At 30.4% G+C, this 21,179-nt stretch overlaps 1 protein-coding gene across 1 annotated transcript in view; it reads left to right on the top strand.

Moving 5' to 3' along the window:
- The window catches only part of LOC133200459 (uncharacterized), an 84,980-nt gene extending 66,169 nt beyond the window's left edge, over positions 1-18,811 (top strand). Inside the window, exons 1-8 of the mRNA XM_061336248.1 lie at positions 16,642-16,712; positions 16,823-16,906; positions 17,099-17,324; positions 17,440-17,547; positions 17,778-17,958; positions 18,107-18,198; positions 18,310-18,351; positions 18,493-18,811. Coding sequence (XP_061192232.1) covers positions 16,653-16,712; positions 16,823-16,906; positions 17,099-17,324; positions 17,440-17,547; positions 17,778-17,958; positions 18,107-18,198; positions 18,310-18,351; positions 18,493-18,626 — 927 coding nt within the window. The 5' untranslated portion in view covers positions 16,642-16,652 and the 3' untranslated portion in view covers positions 18,627-18,811. Of the gene's footprint in view, positions 16,713-16,822; positions 16,907-17,098; positions 17,325-17,439; positions 17,548-17,777; positions 17,959-18,106; positions 18,199-18,309; positions 18,352-18,492 lie in introns of the transcript that reaches the window.
- Positions 18,812-21,179: the final 2,368 nt, after the last annotated feature.

Below are 21,179 nucleotides of genomic sequence, written 5' to 3'. Positions count from 1 at the left end.
GTAATGCACGGCAATTCATTTGGTATTTAGTGATAAAAAAATAAATAAATGATCTTTTTATTAAAAAAAAACCCCAGCGGTTTGACACAAAATAGCGTTAGCATCTATATTAAACTCAGTTGGGATTGAAAATGATACATATGACTGCCTTAAAGCAATTCATCCTTTTCAAGTTAAGTAAAATACTCTTTGAATTGCTTATTTTACACTTTCAAAAGTTTAGCTGTTGATGCAGTATCTTGAAATAGAATGTTGATAGAAATTCATATCCATTTTCTTATCAAGTAGAATGTTGGAAGAAATCCATATCTATTTCTTATCCAATTTAAAGAGGTCGGGGGGGGGGGGGTACGACACTTGCGGACTTAAATAAAGATGTATTATAACTGTTTTCCTAAGATGGAGCACACTTGCTTGTTAAAACAATACTTTCATGTTTAATTAGTTCTCATGTTTTATCTGTTTATTTCTCAGTGATAGCCTATACATAGTAGATTTTGCTGTTGAAAACGAGAAATAATTGACGTAAACTTTCAGTGTAAAAAAGAAAGTACAGTAATTTTTGATTTAAAAAAAAGAGAGAGCAAAAAGAAAGAAAAATTCTAATGCAATAAAGTATGATTTATTTCAATTTTTTTTTTTGGACAATAAACCTCACCACTGCTCTCATGATATAGCTTTTGGTACTTTTGGGGAAAAAAAAAACGACTTTACTTGTAAAACTAAATATTATAGAGACAAACGTGATTCATGTATATACACAGACGAGGGTGTTCATTTTATTGTAATCGAAATAAAATAAAATTTGGGATACAATAATATGTGTAAGATGTTTCTTCAAATAAAAACTTCTTTTACGTCTTAAACACTTACTTTGAAATCACTAATTTTCATGATTTAATTTTTGTTGTTTTCGAGGTATGAAGAAGCCCACGAATTCATGTTCACCACGAAATGTAAAATGTCATATACATAACTAATCAACAATTCTTCATCCACGAAATTAAATCCCCATAAACCCACATTTTTTCTTCAAACCACAAAAATTTGACCGCACGAAAATATGTAATTTCAGAGTAAACAAAAATCTAAATCTAAATCAGTAATATTTTTAAGCAAAATAAAAATTGTTATTTTTGCTATTGATTCAAATATTGATTCAAGAGTGTTTTTTTCCCTTTCAGAATACTGATATATTTCTTCCTCAATTAAAAAAAAAATGACGAAGAGTCAAATCATGTACAATAAAACTTGTTTAGTACGAACAGGGATATAGTGAAATTACAGATAAAGCGGAATTTTTTTTTTAATCCGGGGCAAAATTTTAACAGTTCCTCCTAAAAATATAAAACGAAAATTTATATAACAAACGCGGATATAGCGAATTTTCGGATAAAGCAAACTTATTTTGTGTCCCATAAAGGTTGAATCTTTTATAACGAATTTTCAAAGATGTTAATTTTTAAAATATTGAACTGACAATTTTTTTGTAGGTACCGGGTATTTACATCTGAAATTCATTTCGTACGAAAACTTTTGAACTCCAAGGTAAATTATATATTTTATTCCTCCCTTAATACATTTAGAGGTCATACTTGATAAAAAAAAAAACTCTATGTCGAAAAATTGATATGTATTCTTTTACGAAAATATGTAATTTCAGAGTAAACAAAAATCTAAATCTAAATCAGTAATATTTTTAAGCAAAATAAAAATTGTTATTTTTGCTATTGATTCAAATATTGATTCAAGAGTGTTTTTTTCCCTTTCAGAATACTGATATATTTCTTCCTCAATTAAAAAAAAAATGACGAAGAGTCAAATCATGTACAATAAAACTTGTTTAGTACGAACAGGGATATAGTGAAATTACAGATAAAGCGGAATTTTTTTTTAATCCGGGGCAAAATTTTAACAGTTCCTCCTAAAAATATAAAACGAAAATTTATATAACAAACGCGGATATAGCGAATTTTCGGATAAAGCAAACTTATTTTGTGTCCCATAAAGGTTGAATCTTTTATAACGAATTTTCAAAGATGTTAATTTTTAAAATATTGAACTGACAATTTTTTTGTAGGTACCGGGTATTTACATCTGAAATTCATTTCGTACGAAAACTTTTGAACTCCAAGGTAAATTATATATTTTATTCCTCCCTTAATACATTTAGAGGTCATACTTGATAAAAAAAAAACTCTATGTCGAAAAATTGATATGTATTCTTTTACGAATTCGATTTAAATGAATTTTAATGAATTACGGATAGACCGAGGTAAATTCAAAGTATCCCAGAATTCGGCTATAACCGATTTTTACTGCATACTTTATTCTCTCCGTATTAAATACAAACTGTTTATAACATATCCTAGGTTAAAAACTGAAAAGAAAAGAATTTTATAAATACTTGTGCTTTACTTGAGCCAAGTCACAGAGATATGTGATCAAGATGGATGTGTTTCTTTCACTTACACAATAGTACGAGGTAGTTACATGTACCTAGGATTTAGTTTTTAATTTTGATTTCTGATATTTTTATGCCCCCGTATCGAAGATTCGAGGGTATATAGTTTTTGCCCTGTCCGTCCGTTCGTCTGTCTGTTTGTCCGCAAAAAACTTTAACATTGCCCATAACTTTTGATTGGTTGGAGCTATTGCTTTCATATTTCACATGTGTATTTCTTGTGAAAAGACCTTTCTTTGGGTACCACCATATTTGACCTTTTGAACTTGACCTTGGGGTTTGACCCAGTTTTGCAAAATTTTATCTAACTTTAACCTTCGACATAACTTTTGAACAATTGGAGCTAAGGCTTTCATTCTTCACATGAGTAATTCTTGTGACAAGTCCTTTCTTTGGATACCAATAACTTTGACCCTTTGACCTTGACCTTGGAGTTTGACCTACTATTGAAAAACTTTAACATTGGCCATAACTTTTGAACGATTAGTACTTCAGCTTTACATATTTATTACATATTACATATGTAATTCTTGTGACAAGACCATCCTCTGAATACCAACAATTTTGACCTTGACCTTGGAGTTTGACCTACTTTTGAAAAACTTTAATCTTTACCATAACTTTTGAACCGCTGGTTGTAGGCCTTTCATACTTCACATATGTTATCCTTATGTCAAGGCCTTTCTTTGGATTCCAACAACTTTGACCCTTTGACCTTGGAGTTTGACCTACTTTTGAAAAACTTTAACCTTAGCCATAACTTATGAACCGTTGGTGCTAGGCTTTTCATACTTCACATGTACAATCCTTGTGACAAGACCTTCCTTTGGATACCAACAATTGTAATTTATTTACCTTGACCTTGGAGTTTGACCTACTTTTGAAAAACTTAAACTTTTGTCAAAACTTTTGAACGATTGGTGCTTCAGTTTTCATATTTCACCAGTAATATTTCTTGTGAGAAGGCCTTTCTTAAGGCACCATTAATTTTGACCCTTTGACCTTTACCTTGATGTTTGACTTACTTTTGAAAAAAAAACTTAAACCTTTTCTATATCTATTCAATGATTGCTGCTAGGGCTTTGATATTTCACAGGTGTATTCCTCGGGACAAGACCTTACTTTGGATACCAGGATATTTGATTTGCATTTGAGAAAGTTTAACCTTTGCTATAAGTTGCCGTACGGGGGAATCAGTGTTTCACAAATACATCTTGTTCGACTTTTTATGACAGGAATTCTTGTCTGGTTTCGGACTAGATGAAATATTCAAAGTATATTTGCTTATTTGTCATATATTTAGATGTAAGGAGTTTAAAAATCATATTTTTCTTTCCTCATTATAGTTGTACAACTTTAAATAGAAATGGTAAACTGAGTTTGAAATATAGCAGGGACTGTATTTTTGGCGGAACGATAGCGCTTTTCTGTTTCTCAAAATTATTAAAGAACAATGAATTTAGTTAAAATTTTGAACAAAAGAGTTTTAAAATTTTCACATGTAAGTAAAATTAATAATAATGGGCTGAAGTTTTTGAATATATCAAATAAGTATAATTTTCCCAGACAAACTACAATTTTATTAGCTTTCAAAAGCTTCCAATCCAAGTTCAGATTTGAGCAAAAAATCTATAAAAAGTGTTTTATATTGCTTAGTAAAAACTTTTTGTTTTTGTATCAATATGTATCTTTATATGTCTACTTTACCATATGTAAAATAAGAAAAAAAAAATAAATATACGAAGCATATAAAAATAACTAATATATCCTGCAAAATTTAGAAAGACAGGGGACTCGTATTAGGCAATATCTATTTTAGTTGAATTATTTTGTCAATTTGGTATCATCAGAAAGACCGTATATGGTAATATCTTTTATGCAAAATGAAGAATATTATAACTTTTGAAATAGAAGTAGGGATTACATGATTGGCAACAGTATTTTTTCAATTTTTTTATTGTAAAGGAAAAAGACAATAATCTTGACCTGACCTTGGTTCTAAAATAAAACGGTCAAATTTAATGTAATTGATACCATCACCTAGAGATAATGTCTTCTTGAATCTGTGAAAATTTCATTAATTTTTAAATGCAAGAAATCTGAGAAGAATCCCTCTTTAATAAAACCACATTATCACAAATTCACCGATACTGGGGTGCGTACACCTCTGTTCCCACCTGTGATGTTTGCAGAGGTCCGTGCTTGATCTGTCGTCAGTCTTTGATGTTTGCAGAGGTCTTTGTTTGCTCTATTCTCAATGTGTGATATTTGCAAAGGTCCTTGTTTGCTCTGTCTTCAATGTGTGATGTTTGCAGAGGTCCTTGTTTGTTCTGTATTCAATGTGTGCTGTCTCCAGAGATCATAGTTTGTTCAGTTCTCAATGTGTGATGTTTGCAGAGGTCTTTTTTTTTTTTTTTTTCTCAATGTGTGATGTTTGCAGAGATCATAGATTGTTCTGTTCTCAATGTGTGATGTTTGCAGAGGTCCTTTTTTGTTCTGTCCTCAATGTGTGATGTTTGCAGAGGTCCTTTTTTGATTTTTTCTCAATGTGTGATGTTTGCAGAGATCATTGTTTGTTCTGTTCTCAATGTGTGATGTGTGCAGAGATCATTGTTTGTTCTTTTCTTAATGCGTAATGCTAAGTCGAACTTCTGAAAAATGGTTCCTTATTTTCAAATTTCAGTGTATTATTTTTAAGAAGCATGTAAGTAATTCAGAAAAGTATGCAGAACAAGGCTATTTCCTTAATATATGAAAAACTTATCGAGACTGAATTCATTATAAATGATTGACTACAATTCTCTAGAAAATACTTTTTGATGATCGATAACATATGCTTCGTCTTCACAAAATCAATTTTGACATCGAAGGTTACTTGAACATCGTAACAATTATATTCTATTTAATAAAGGCTTCAAATAGAAATAAACATGTTTATACAGTGTATCTAGTGCGTACTTGTTCTACTCATTAATGCTCAAGTCATATTCTCTTACATATAATCAGAATCAATGGGATTAATAAATACATTGTCATTTTCAGACACGATCATACGTATAAATTGATTGTCAATAAACATTGTAAAGACAAATATGTAATCAATTAATCTTGCGATAAATCTTTTATATTTATATAGTTAAATATTTAAAGTTCACTTGATCTTAATGAACTGACAAGGATAATGCCACTGACTAGATGGGCTCATATTTTTCTTTCTTTCTTTTGTATGTAATACTGTGAAGTATGAGTTAAGCAATTACTTAAGAATTTTTTGGCAAAGATACAAACATATTTCTAAAATTCATAATGTATAATTTACATACCATCTGAATTAATAACAGGTTTATTTCTTATAACGCCTATCAAGATTTAAAGATAGAGACGTCAAACGTCCCAGTTGCATTCACAAAGATATCATCTGATATCTATTCAAGATGAAAGAAAAAAAAATGTTTTATTTATTTCAAGTACCTGCGCTATGTGTAATCTATAATTGCATAATGAAACAAATATAACAGAAATACACCTATCATGTATAAACTGATCAGCTTAGCTTCAATTCAAAAGATAAGAAAAGAAAAAAAAATCTGTACCAATAAGAAATAAATTTGTTAATGCTATTATCCAATTAATGTATGTCTATATATAAAATGGTATTTTTTGCGAATTTGAATATTTCTTTTTAAACTTGGAGTAAAGTGTGAAGTTTTAAGTTTTGTAGAAAACTTTAAAAACATCAAATTAAATAAAAAGCCTTCACACACATTTATGATCATCTTTAATTTATTTATTGAATCAAGTTGGTGTAAGCATTGCTGTCACTAATGTACCAATAAGAAATACTTTTGTTATTGCTATTAATCAATAAATACATGTTCAAATACATAATACATGAAGTATACTTCTGCAAATGTAAATATATTTTTTTTTTCAAACTTAGGGTAAGGTATTAATTTTAAGATTTTGAATAAATCAAAGACATAAAAAAATTACAAAAATGGCCTATAGACATGATGATTATCATATGTTCCATTTACATGTACTTATTGTTTTACGTCGATTTTACCATACCTGTCCCTTTTATTGCTCTATTGTAAGTGGGCTGACTTAAAAAAATATTATTACCAAATGAACAAGCATTCTGGGAGTACTGCATTAGCAAAACTAGTACCCTACCGGCAAGTGGAATCTGGTTCCCGTTAAGAATTGTAAATGCCTTAATTCCCTCAAAAATCATTGAAGAGCAACGAAATGCAAACTTGATCTATAACTAATCAAGGTATAGTCACATATCCAAAATCAGTTCAATATCTGCAAGCGTTTAGAAAAAAAAAAAAATGCGGAAAACCCTGAAAAATTGAGAAGGTGGTAATTCCATAAAAAATCATTGAAGTGGAACAAAATGCAAACTTGATCTGTAACTCATCAAGATACACTCACATACCAAACATCAGCTCAGTATCTGCAAGGGAAAAAGAAAACCAAGTGGGACAGACTGACAGACAGACAGACGGACGGACAGACAGACAGCTAGACAGACGGACGGATAGACTCAGAGGAAACCTATAGTCCCCTCCTGTTTCACTAATAAGAGGTAAGGGATCGTTGTATTGCTTTATGTAAATTGATTTTTTGTTTTACCTGACAAAAAGAATCGAAGCGTCTTCTTTTTTATAAAAAAGAAAATCATAAAATGCACTTTTATGCACAATAATGGTGCCAGCGGATGTTGCATGACATTGTGCTTTTTTATTGTTTGTTATTTTAAGAAATATGCTTTGAACTACTTGGTCCTAAATGAGGTATAGTATAAAGTATAAAGGAAAATCTAACTATGTTTTTTTTTTCCTAAAAATATCACATATTCCGGTTATGTTCCGGTCATCTAGAGCAAAATATAGTTTGTTTGATCTGTCCTTCTTTATGCTCAAATGCATTTGTGTGACAAAACACTGTAAAACCAACATTGTTATTTTAATTTTATTACCAAATCTAGCCTTCCTAGTAGAGAGTAATGTGTTTATATCTCTAGACCTCCGCTATTATCTGCAGATATATAATCTGAAACGTAATGATCTTATCACAATATACTGTATGAACTAGTTCTGTTATCAGCCCTTAAAATGATAAAAAAAAAAAATGGTGCACTCTCATAACTTTATTGACGAATATCGTCAGCAATACATTGTATTTTTATTTCTATTCTACGTAAGTTTAATCTATCAAATATTAATGTAACATGGGGCCTTGGTCATTGTATATCTATCAAAATTGACGTAATGTTTCAATATTCTTAGAAGTCGTAGCACGGTCTTTATCCAAGGATGAGGGTTGAAGCATAAAGTAAAGAGGATAACATACAGAAAACGAATCGAAATCATAGGATAAAATATTTAAGGGGGCCGACTGGGGTTTTCATTGCGCAATACTTCGCGCAGCATAGTAAAATAAAGCGTATTTTCTCTTTTAAAGCAACTATTTTTACATAATTTACAAAAATTAGCAAATTTAGGAAATCTCAGGTTAAAAAATCTAATTACGTTTTAAAATAGATGATTTTTTAATAGATTTTTCATACGATGGGTAGATAGACGTCGTAATAGTGTGTTTTTGACGTTATGAATAACCGAAGTTCTTTAAGAGGTGTCATTGATTATGCCATAAAATAAAAAGTATAAAATACATGCTCTTGAAATTTTAAACATAGGAAATTAAGAATCTAACAATCATTTTTATAATTTTTTATGTAAATATGTGGTATCTGTCATGTTTTGTTGTACGCCACAAAAAACAGGAAAATATCATGAATTTTGACATTTTGAGATGCCCCCTCTGGAAACCAGACGGTAGAATTTTATGTTTCATGCACAAAATGTACAATATAGTATTACCCATCAAATAATACAATTTGAGCAAAAAGTCTATAGTAGCATTTGTATAATTTGTTCCGAAGTGCGAAAAAATGGTATTTTCCTATATAATCCTGTAGTAAATATACCTGTATTTTGAGATGGTCCCTAAAAAATAACCAGACGGTAGATTTTCACTAAACTTGGCATGTATACTGAAGTCGATGTAAAGTACATATTGTATAAAATTAAAGAGTTTCTCTATAGTAGTTTTCACACAATAAAACCCCAGTCGGCTCCCTTAACACAATGCTTTGTTACCGTTAGCGAATAATAGAAGAAACATTGTTTGTTCTTTCAAAACATGATAGCGTCTTTTTCTGTTAATCTCCTTTGGAAACAAATTTATGCAAAAGTATGAAAAAAAAGCCATGAAATTGATAACAACGAACAACCACGCGCTGATAATATATTATGGTTTTCGAAAGTGGAAACATTTGATTCATACAATCACGTAAAGTTGCAGTCAAATCATGAACAAATCCTGCAATCATTTTTAAGTTATTTTGACAAAGATTTCTTATATCGTTTATTTCACTCTTCCTTTATTATATGTAGATGCTGAATGCGTTTTGAAACATAAATTGTTGACGATTTAGGTTCTCTTTGGGAATGGTTGTTATTGAAAAAGGAAAAAAAAATCATGATTACCATTTAACAAAATGTATCCCTAAATAAATCTTCTACCATATCTGTCTGAGATCGTTACAGACAACCCTGGTAGGCATGACTATCATTCTTAATCACTGGCGGTATTTCTTGGGTGCTCTTGATGACTCATTTTAGTGCAAATTATAATTGTATTCGACATTTATTTTCAAAAGAGTTGTTCAATTAGCAAGTAAACTTGGGTGGGGACCAAGATACAACAATTAGCAATTGTCTTATTTTACAATTATGAAGTGTAAGTTAAGCTGCTTACTGTCAACGGGTTAAATATGTGGCGAGATAAAAAGAGATTGATAGTGAAAAAAACACATTCAATCCGCTACAATCCATTTGTCAAATTCAAGGACAAGTGAACTGGAATTAAAAAAAAAATCTTGTCAGTAGTCCAAACTGTGTTGAACAGAATTAGACGATTAGTATACTTTGCACTTATGTCATGAGATATGAAAAAAATTCTATAAATATATAATTAAATTTCTGAAAAACATATGCACAATGTTTAAATCCGCATTTCTTAATCAGCCGATAGGTCTATACAAACCTGAAATAACGTACTTGCATATATAACTTTTTTGACTAACCTATACAATGATGTAGATGTGGTTTAATGTAAAAGTATGACATTTATAATAATAAATAAATAAATAAATAAATAAATAAATAAAAATAAAATGACTCGGGAGAGTTTTTCGTTACGTCACTCAAGTCAAACCATTTTCTGACTAAAAATTAAATAATCATACTCTCCTATTATGTACCGGATAGATGCTTCTTAATTGTGCGCAATGCAATATTTCATTTGTAAGAACATCTTTTCTACTCTATGCTTCGGCTTATCACTACAAAATATTGATTCATTTTCACGTTAATTTTTCCCCATTTATTTAGTTAATCGGGACTTTATACAAAATGAAAAGAAATTGTTAGTCGTCTTTATTGGAAACACGATGAGAATTTTAAGGTTTCATGAATTAGCAAATTTAAGAGTTAGAAATATTTCTTTCCAGGATTTTTACATGCTTTTACATACTGAGAGTAGTTAAATTGATCTTTATAGATGGGGCAATGGTGCTCGCATCGCAAGTACAGGTAATGATACATATCCTGTGTTTTGGACAAAACATTCACAACTAGCAGAAATATCAGAAAAACCAGACGATTTCATTTTTAGGTTTGCACGTTATTTCAAATCAGCTAAATGTCATAGACTTTGTAATATCAACAAACCTATTTCTGACACCAGGGCACGTAATATATTGCTTGATTCTTTATTGTCAATTGGTTTAGCTTCGTATTATTATTCATTTTTATAAAGAACTACTTATCTTGTATTCTTTATGTATCTTTGCATTTTTTTTATATGGACTTGCTTAGCCTTGCTGCGTAAACATAAATTCATATGGTATCAAGATAAAGAAAACGTAAAGGTTTTTTCGTCTGTGCACTATGTAAAACCTGATACTGCATTTAAAAAAAAATATCGGGAAAAGCAGTATTATGTATAAACTAATAATCTTAGTTGCAATTCAAAAGATAAGAAACAAACAACAGGGGGAAAAAAACCAATATGACATTACCTCGTTATTGCTTTTATCCCCAAAAATGGATAATGTCTTCCGCTATAAAATCTATAATACTTGAAACTTATGATGAAAACTCTATATAATACACTGGTACCTCTATCTATTTTGAATTTTGCCCTAAATTTTATTCAGAAATATGCAATACTTTATAAAATACTATAATAAACACAAATCGGGTGTGATCTATCGCCGCACCGGAAGATGAACCGATGTAATGATGTTTTTCTTTGGCACTCATTTTGAATCTAATGATACATAAGATTTATGCAAAAAGAATAAATTTAGAAATAACATCTTGACAAAGTTCTATTATTTTGATACTACAACTTAAATCAAGACTGTCTCTAGCAAAATGGCAGTAAGGATTATTGAAACGATGAACATGAGGGGTTATCAAGGTATGCGGATGAACAGAGAATGAGTGCCGAAAAGAATTGTTACAGCTGTAACATTCTTGCCATACGGCGATAGACAAAACCTAACGTAGTGTTTATATGAATATCATAAAATGTATTTTTCAGATTCGAATGAAATTAGAAGACAAAAATAAAGATAGATAGCGTATGAATATGTCTAATGTCATTGATAACATCTGATTATCTTAAATTTTCCCAAATTTTTTCCCAAATGGGGGGAGGGGGGGGGTGCTAGTTCCGCCTTTTTGTTAAATTCTTAATTCTTTAAAGATAAATCTACGATAAACTGAAGAATCTAAAGAGAATCGTTTAGAAAAGAAACATAATTAACCCCCATCACAAACAGGCTTTACTCCGCATTTTAAAAGCATGGAATTCTTTTTTACATTATGATGTATTTTATGAGTCACTAAATTAGATATTCCCAAAATTTAGCCAAGGTATTTGAAATTATAATCACGAGATAAGTTCTTTTCAGGGTCGAAGTAACACATATTCACATGCATGCATTACATCACATTGGTATCATAACAGTATCCAGTGAAGGTGTTCATAGTGTCCATGAAATCAAATACAGTTAAGTCATTAGACAGGTTTCAAGATATCTGTATAATTTAAACAATCAGCTCTGGTATTCCGATCACTGCCTTACTGATGACCTGGGACATTCTTTCAATTTTTTTCTGTCTACCTGATATATATTTGCAAATTTGTGAATTAAAGGAAATGAATCCTTGGTATTCCTTTTAGCTTTCTGACCTATGGAAGGATACAGAATAGGTACTTATTTGTACATTTAAAGAATTTCAGTCCTTGGTATAGCAATCGTCATGCTAGTAGTAAATAAATAGCTAAGTACACTTAGATTCATTTACATCTTTCATGAAGCCTCAAAGCAGGTGACACATGCGTTCCTTGGAACACTCTAGTTTTTGATAGATATTTATGTACATACTTTAAAAAATATGATCTAAATTCGACCTAAACACACATAAAAACATTGCAAGTTACGACATATACCCCCACCCCAATACAACTAAACTAGAGAAAAGAAACTGACACCAAGATAAAACGGCTCATGGACAGCCCTGCATGTGAGATTTCAGGTATCTGTATTTCCCTCTTACATATTGCTGATTCTGTCTACAATTCGAATGAGGTCTCCTTTTTTTACAAAATACACTTAAGAGGTGAATTTAATTTTTGAGAATTCATTAGGACATAAACAACGGCGCTTTAAGCCGGCATATTTCACGAAGCGCGTTAGTGCTTCATGATAAACATGCAGGCGTGATTCGTTGTAGTTCATGTAGCTCATGGATTCTCAAAAATTTAATAAATATCTTATACTTACATTATTTTTCTGATGACTTGTCACATATTTTATCATTCTACGATTATTATTGAAAAAAAAAATTGCACTATTTTTTCATTCAATCACATTATAATTGAAATATTCTTACTCATCCAACAGTACTTCAGGAGAACATGAACTTTTTCTAATTTGCAAAGAATCTTAAGGAAACATATTCACAAATGTGAATATAATGCTCTGAACTTTTTTTGTTTTCAAAAAGTATATATTTGCAATTGAATCTTATATATTCCATCATTTTGTTATCTTTAAATCCTTAAAATGATGTTCTGCATGATCTAACCCGTCTGGTAACAGTTCAAGTACAAATGGATTTGAGGCAAGTGTTTGTTTAATACACTTGTTGAGAAGAACAGAGCACCCACTGCAGATTCACAAACTGAAGATATAAATTCTAATCTTCTGGTATCAAACAGAATATATTTCCACTCTACACACCGGGGGTAGAACTTTGACTTTGCAAATCGCTATTGCAAGTGCAATACAGTATTAAGGCTGAGGCTAACGTCAAAACATAGCTGTCGGATAGTAATTCGGAATCTCCCCTCTCGATTCGGGCATTTTTGGCACCAAACCGAGGCTGATTTTTTTTAAATGTACGTAAATTTCCTATATTAACCAGATTCATTAGAATTTAGGGCATTCTGTAGATTTTGAACGCTGCATTTGAGGGATAGGGCGCTGCAATCAATTTACAAACCATTCTCGACATCGACCGAAACAAAATTACATGCCCATCTTGATGACAATGTCTGTTTTTGGTATTATAATGTTTTTAAAAAAAGTTTTACAAGATATGTAAAGAAACATCTCAAAAGATTGTTTTGAATTAAGACAACCTACTCAAAATTGTACATTTTAAGAAAAAAAAAAAACATATTGAAAATTTGATACTGTAGCACAATCAATATGTGCATCAACCAGTAATACAACAAAAGATCAATCACCTCTAATATGTAAAACAAAGACACATCAAAACTTTGATTTATTATAGTAAAAACATTGGAACTTTCGTTTACTATAGTTAAAAGTTTAAAACTTCGATTAGGTATTGTAAAAAAACTTTGGAACATTGATTAACTATAGTTACCTGTAGTAAACTATAGTGGTTAACAAACATTTGATTTTTGGGTAAACATTTTCTTTATAAAAAAAAAAATTACATATATTCGTTCTCTAGAGAAAAAAAAAATTAGATGGGGAGGGGAATATTATAATAAATATTTATTTTTAACTGATTTTATTTTCATGAATTTAATTTACATTACTCTGTACATATGAGGAACAAAAAAATTTTTTTTCAGCTAACATAGAGACAAGATTATAAATTTTTAGTCTCCCATGTTTTCATGTACAAAATATACTTTTTTCACAAGGTTAAAAGACCAAAGACATTGTTAAAAATGTCATAAGTGTTAATCTAAAGTAAAATTACAGTCTGAAAGTGAGAATAAGTAACAGAATTTTTCTTATAGTATAACACCCCCTTCACTCTTTCCAACAGCGGAAGTATGAATTGAAAATCCTACATTTTTCAAATATGTATGGTCCAAACTTTATGTAACTTACGAATAAAAGCCTCCAAAAACTGAGAAATAAGAAAACATACATAACTATTTTATTTTTCAACATTGCTTGTTATACATTGAATACCATAATTGCATGATTGTATTTATTGTCGAATAATTGCTATGGGTTGGACAAGATACGTAAAGAATATCAAATGATTTTTAAATGAAATTTTTATGAACTTTTAGAATCCCGCTAAGATATTGTAATTTGAATTTATTATTTTTTTTTATTTGAAAGTGACCTGATTTCCTAGAATGTCATATTTTGAAAGGGAAATGTGGGTACAAATTTGATTTCCACTCGTAGAATTCAATCCAACTTCTGTAAAATGGAATGGGTTATGTTTCGTAGTTGATACATTAAGCAAAATTATTTTCTATTCATAAGCAGTTTAAAATTGCAAAGCATGTTACGAACAAACAAATCGAAGAAACATGGGCATCGATAGTCTCGTTCTTTCTAAGTCAAGAATTTGTAAAATCTATGGTTGATACAATGAACTTATTTGAAAAGACAAACCGTCATTAAGTCGAACGTTTACTGACGTTTTATGCAGATTTTTAAGCCATTTTTAAATCTGAGTTTGTCTACGAATGTTTCCCATGACGAAAAAGTGCTCACGGCCGATGGGAGCGGTCGGCAGGAGATGCCGACTCCTACATGAAATCTGATTCTATCACTGATGTTTCCAGGGTTCCATGTTTTCTTTGCTCTCAATATTTAATGTTTGAATTGCTCATGATTACACAGTCATGTTCTCCTAATCTCATGCACCATTCGACTATAATTTTCTTATTTTATACAGTTATATTATCTTTGACAGTATATATGAGTAAATTGTTACCTTAAAAAAAAATTTAATTCTAGTTACTAAATTCGTTAAATGTAGGTTTGTGATTTGGAAATAAAACTTAAGTGTCTTAAATGGGTGCCTATGAAAATGTTTTTGTTCATGCATGTTATTCAGTAAAAAAAAAAAAAAAAAAAAAAAAAAAAAAAAAAAAAAAAAAAAAAAAAAAAAAAATCAGGATTAACATTAAAAATGAAGAATTATCCATAAAACATTTTTGAAGTTATCGAACTTCCCTCTCAACCTTTGTATTTAACGTTATTTGCAAGTAATACTAATTTAAATCACCGATGGTACAGTCTGGGCCGTTCATGATGGTTCATATTAATTTAATTTAAAGTGCTAAGTGCAGTTTTTTTTAAACTCGTCAAGACAATTTTGGAGCCTAGACAAGGATACGTGTAAATGGCTTATTTTTGTTCAGGGCTAGAGCTTGATAAAGTTTAAATATGTAGATTGATAGAAAGAGATAAATACCGATACAACAATATCCAAAACCAATGCATTTCTTTGCTCAAAAACAAGGTCAAACAAAGTAAAACTTAACAAAATATTCTTGTCTTTCGGCTAAATTGTAAAGGTTCAGAAGATTTACATGCATAGACTTAGCACTTATGTCAGGGTATATAACTTTTTTTTCTATAAATAAAAAATCATTCGCTTGGATAAACATTTGCACAGAATGTTTGAAATCTAATTTGTACGTTAAAAAGACGATAATTATTCATTTGTCTTATACAAACGGTTCTTTAGCAACCATGCATTGGTCAATTTTTTATATTGTCAGAAGAAAACATGCAGATCTGAACAACTCTGATCGATAGTATAGTGAAGCAGACATATGCTGCCTCATTAGTGAGCTATATGTAGCTTTCCAATGATGCCTTAGAGTCTCCATACATTTAAGTAAGTTAAGCTGTTGCGAACCTTTAGTATCGCCCTTAGATGGGTGACCATATCAGTGTACGTACAATATTTCCCATGCAATCGAATCATCTGATGAGTCAGACATAACAAAATCTAGTTTTGACTGACCCAGATTTGGTATATTTAAAAAAAAAGTATTTACGTCAAATATTATCTTCAAAAAGAAAAGAGTTCATGTGACTCACATGAGGTCTCTACAAAAAAGATATCTCTTTTGTTATAACTCATTCAGAAGACTGAATATTGACTTTTTTATATTGTGCAAGAGAATCATTATCTGTAACGATCCACATTAAAATATTTAAGAATATCTAAACTTTGCCTCAAATAAAATAAAGATTTCTTTGACTATACTCTCTATTTTTTTTTTAACAGAATGTACAAAAGCAAAATATTTCACCAATCTCCATGTGTTCCGCCATGTACACTATTTGCAATAAAAAAGAGAGGAAGTAAGAATGAAAGAAATAGTAAAAAAAAAAAACATCAATGATAAAAGAAAAGAAGTCGACTTGCAATTGCACATGCCACCCAATTAAATGTAAAAATGAATGTAATTCTTTTCTTATGGTTTTTCATATTACAAATAAATGAAATAAATGCCTTTTTCCTACATTTAACAGTGCAGGTGTTTGTCAATGTGCATGTAAAAACTTAACACGAATCACTCTGTTAGATGACATAAATACATGCCGAGGTAGATACACTTTTGAACAGAATTTGTATTTTACAGTATTTAAAGGTACAGTCTCATCCTTTTGTCTTATATACAGGTAGCTAGACTGAATTTATTTTTAAGCGGTGAGATAATGGAAATACCCGACAAAACACTGCGAAATACATGTACTTGGTTTATATATCATTCTCTGCAAGATTCAGTCAGTCGTATGAGATCAACCTTACCACAAAACCGCAGTTTTTGTCGGGATACACTTGGTGAATACATAGTAAGGTTGAATTCAACTGTTCACAGAATGCTTATCTATCAAAAAATAATCAACACTTACTCTGTTTTTTATTCATTTAGAATTTTGCAATAATTATTTATTTTTTACAGGTATTTTTCCTTGCAATGAAAACAATGGAATTACAGCTCAGATTATTCCTTACCATTTGTATTGTATTGCACTCTGCATCACCGGTAAGACTACGAGCGTTTAAATGATATGCACATGTATTTAAATGTAGCTTCTCGTGAAAAAAATCTAGATTGGTATACTTGTTTTGTACAACTAGCAAAGTAATCGTTTCCGTTTGCAATTAGTAATATTTAAATACTAAGTATTTTAAGCCAGAGGGATTAATTCAATATCATTTCATCCACTGTTTTTAGACACATGCAGATTTATCTGATGCATCTAAAGGATGTAAAGAATCAAAAGAAACTGCAAAACGTGTAGAATCCTGTCCACGATCAGAACAGGAATGGGAAGAGGCAGCATCCAGGAAAGGCTGCCAAAACATCAGCCACTCTTGTTCTTCATTTGAATACCACTGTGTACTAAATGCATGGAAAAATGAAACAATAGAAGTGTGTGCACCAATTCAAACCATCGTTGGTAAGGGAAGCATCATGATGTCAGCTGATTTTGTCAATTAATATTAAATAAGGTTTGCGTCTTATTTCATTTTTATAACGCATGTTTTAATCTATTGTAACATAACTTTTATCAGGAAATGTATGCGCAGAGTACAGTTTTGGTGGATCAAGAATACAGCGTAACGGATACGCAGGATGCCAAGAATGTCCAGCATTTTTTTTCTCTAACGAGAGCTATAAATGTACGAAGTAGTTTGAATTTTGAGAACATTTGTGATGGAACATCATTTTTTTTTTTTTTTTTACATTTTATAGAATGCAATATGAAAAGACGAGTCAAACATTTCAGTTCTAATTCTTAACATATTTCTTGTATCTTTTTTCACTTGCGAAATTCCATATCTGTACATAAGATAAATAGATGACGTTTTAGTGTAAAGTAAAATATTTGCTATTTCTCCTCCGTTTGTAGATACTGAGTGCTATGATTTAGTCAACAAAACAGGTGAAACAAGCAAACCAATAGTTATTACAACTCCGTCTACTTTGAAGATCACGGCTATAACAGACAGTAAAGAATTCATAACACCCTCCGGACAGGAAGGAGCTTCAACTGACCCGGATTCAGATTCAGATCTAAATACCAAAATAATGTAATGATCTTTTATTTTCTATTTAGTTAAACGACAATCCAGGTATTGGAAACCTGCTATGTTCAAACTAAAAAAAATAAAACATACGTCAAACCATATTTTTTAAAAATAAGAAATGAATAAAAATTTCTATATTTTTTCCTCGTAGAATCCCAATCTGTGTTGGAATTGCCAGTCTAATAGTTGTTATTCTTATATGTGTTGTATATCGTTCACGGAAAGAATGTTCCTTTATAGAAGGTATATACTGCTTTAATTTCTTAAAATACATTCATTTTGAAAAACTGGACTGTTTGAAAAAAAAATAGAAATACGTTTGTTTTAAGTCAGCTTAAATTTGTGTCTTTACAGATATGATGTCCCGGATTTGCAGGTTTCGGACAAGACAAAAACGTATGATTTTTAATTATTACTCTTTGTATAACATTAACATTTGCATCTGATTTTTTTTTTTTTTTTTTTTTTTGCTGTTTTTTGTTGTTGTCTCTTTGAAAGATATTCATGTATTTAACTAATACTGTATTTTTCTTTCAGAAATCAACCTTGTCGAAAATATCAATACAAACATTGAAAACACACCTTTAAAGGATGAAACTACAGATCATTGTTTTATTAAGATGGAACCATCATTAGAAGAGCAACAACTCGGTGACACATATAATACGTGATCCATTTGTTGTATGCAACGTCAGTTCTTGATATAGACTGAAAAATGGCAGCTAAACCTAAAATTTTGTGTTGCATTTATTAACTACATGCACATACTGTTATATGCTCTATTTTACTTTAATATTTGAATTGTGCCAAACTTTGCTCAGTTTGAAAAAATACATATGAACTTTTCATACTTGAATTCCGATTTTTTTTTTCACTGCTCAAAGGCCGTTAGTGCCGAGAACAAGTCTAAATTTGCAGCTCTCCATCGGCAAGTAATGGCGTCTCAATATAGATGAAAAATTCTGGAAGGGACGTTAAACAAACAAACAAACAAATTTTCTTGTCATGTTAATCGATACTATGGACCATTTTAACTGTCAAACAAAAATCCCATCTAAATCTATCAAGAAAAAAAAAACAAAAAAAAACAAAAAAAACAAAAAAAAAACAAAAAAAAAAAACAACAACAACAAAAAAAAAAAAAAAACAGCAAATATTTCCCAACATCTTTTATGATTTTCATTCAGTAAACCTCAAAACTATAAGAAAAATAGATGCTACGAAAAAAAAAAAAAATCTCTGATCCTTTTTATATTTTAAAAACTTATAGATTTTATCATGGGTATATTTTTGCAAATCAGCATTTATTTGAATTTATAACAAATCACAGCAGCTTTTCAAAAATGCTGTGGATCGCTTTCATTGCATTTAGTGCAAACTTTGCAGGGTACATCGTCCATACGAAGAAGAATTTGTCAAGATTTTCCAGAAAAATCATTTCCATACAAAAAGAAATCATTATTTTGTCTATAATGTCTAATCAAAAATGCAAGCTTTGGCCATCCGGTGCTGTCGCCGATAATACTTAACTTCGAGATGCATAAAACTCTCTCTTCAGAGCACTTTTATAATGATGTATCATCAAGAAAAATATTGATATCAGTACTATCTATAGTTCCCAATAAACATGTAGTAACATGTTGTAACAATAATTCCCCTGCCAATTCTTCACTTATCTAGAAAAATGATGTCTTAATTACATTAACATGGATATAACTCTTACAATGAAATTTTAGCTATAAAATACCACTTAAATGAAAAAAAATGTTTGAATATTTTGAACTTCATGTTCGTGTATTTGTCTCGAAGCGTGAATCTGCATTTTTTGTATCCCCTCGTACATGTACGTGGTATTAAATGTATTCAAAACGTATTTATAAGCAAACATATCATAATAAAAAAGTAAATCCATTAGATCTCCCATTAATTTTACAGCTATCTATTATTTTAGTTTTTTCTAAATGAGACACCTCTCCTTATATTTGGAAATTTTGGTGGGATAGGCATTTAATGATAAAATTGCATCTACATGTATAAGGATATGGATGACTGCTTGTTTCTTCTATATTATTTATATTCACATATCATGACTCATGCACTAGTTTTTTTTTTAACCGATTTTTTTTTATTGTATTCCATTATTACAATGCAAGAATACATTCTAGGGAAAAAGGTGGAGGGGGGGGGGGGGGGGAGGGAGCAAGCTAGAAATATTAATGACGATAATCTAGTAATGCCTTCACATACGTTGCAGAGAATGCCGATCTTTTGTATGACATTTCTACTTCGTCCTCGCGATATAATTCTCTCAAACAAATAAATTTTCTTCAAACCACAAAACAATTGACCCTACAAAAATAAGAAAAATCTAATTTCTTTTTGAATTCGTACAAAACAAAGTTAAAGAAGCGGTAACAAATAGCTATTACTCTAAGATAGTCTTCAGGTTGAGTAACTGGTTATTGTATTTCTATATAACATTTGTAACGTTTACATGTTACATTATAATTCTTGTAGGCGTGCACCAAAATGTCTTAATGGGATGGATTGATTGATTACTATTGTTTTACGCCGAGTTGGCAATATTTAAGCGGTTGGAAATTTCAGTTATGAAGTACAAAAATACCCCATATCATATGTTTTATACGAAAAGAAGCTCTGCATGCATTAATGGTCACTTACTGTCACGAATTAGTGTCAGTGTTTAGATATACAATGAATCATTTAAATCCCCTACACACAGCAGACGCCTCTATTATGAAATGTTTTCATCTGTTTGTGAATTAGATAATTGTGCATAAAATCAAAGTTGATAAAAATGGGCATGTTCTATGGTTAACATCGGATCGAAGCAACAAAACATAAAAATAAAATTCATGCAACAAGAAAAAAGAAATTGTTGTCCCTATGAAATGAACTTAGAAGGATTGCAAGCTAACAAGAAACGAAAGGCTACGAAATGCAACTTGTAGGATAATAACCAGTAAAAAGTGAAACTTTCAATGCAAAATAGAGAAATATAGTAATTTTGATTTTAAAAAAAAATAGCCTAGTGTTAAAATATTTAAAGATGAGCTTGCAAGACCAAAACAACAAACGGCAAACTTCTCAGTTGCATCCAAAAAGATAATATCTGATATTTGTTCAAGATGATAGAATAAATATTATTGACATTAAGTGTCTGCGCTATGTGTAATCAGTAATTGCACAATAAAAAGGAATAT

Source organism: Saccostrea echinata, unplaced genomic scaffold (genome assembly GCF_033153115.1).
Source record: "Saccostrea echinata isolate AGI-Se365-2 ecotype Australia unplaced genomic scaffold, CSIRO_AGI_Sech_v1 ptg000040l, whole genome shotgun sequence".
In the NCBI taxonomy this organism is placed as follows: Eukaryota; Metazoa; Mollusca; class Bivalvia; order Ostreida; family Ostreidae; genus Saccostrea; species Saccostrea echinata.
This window is presented reverse-complemented; position numbering and strand designations above follow the sequence as displayed.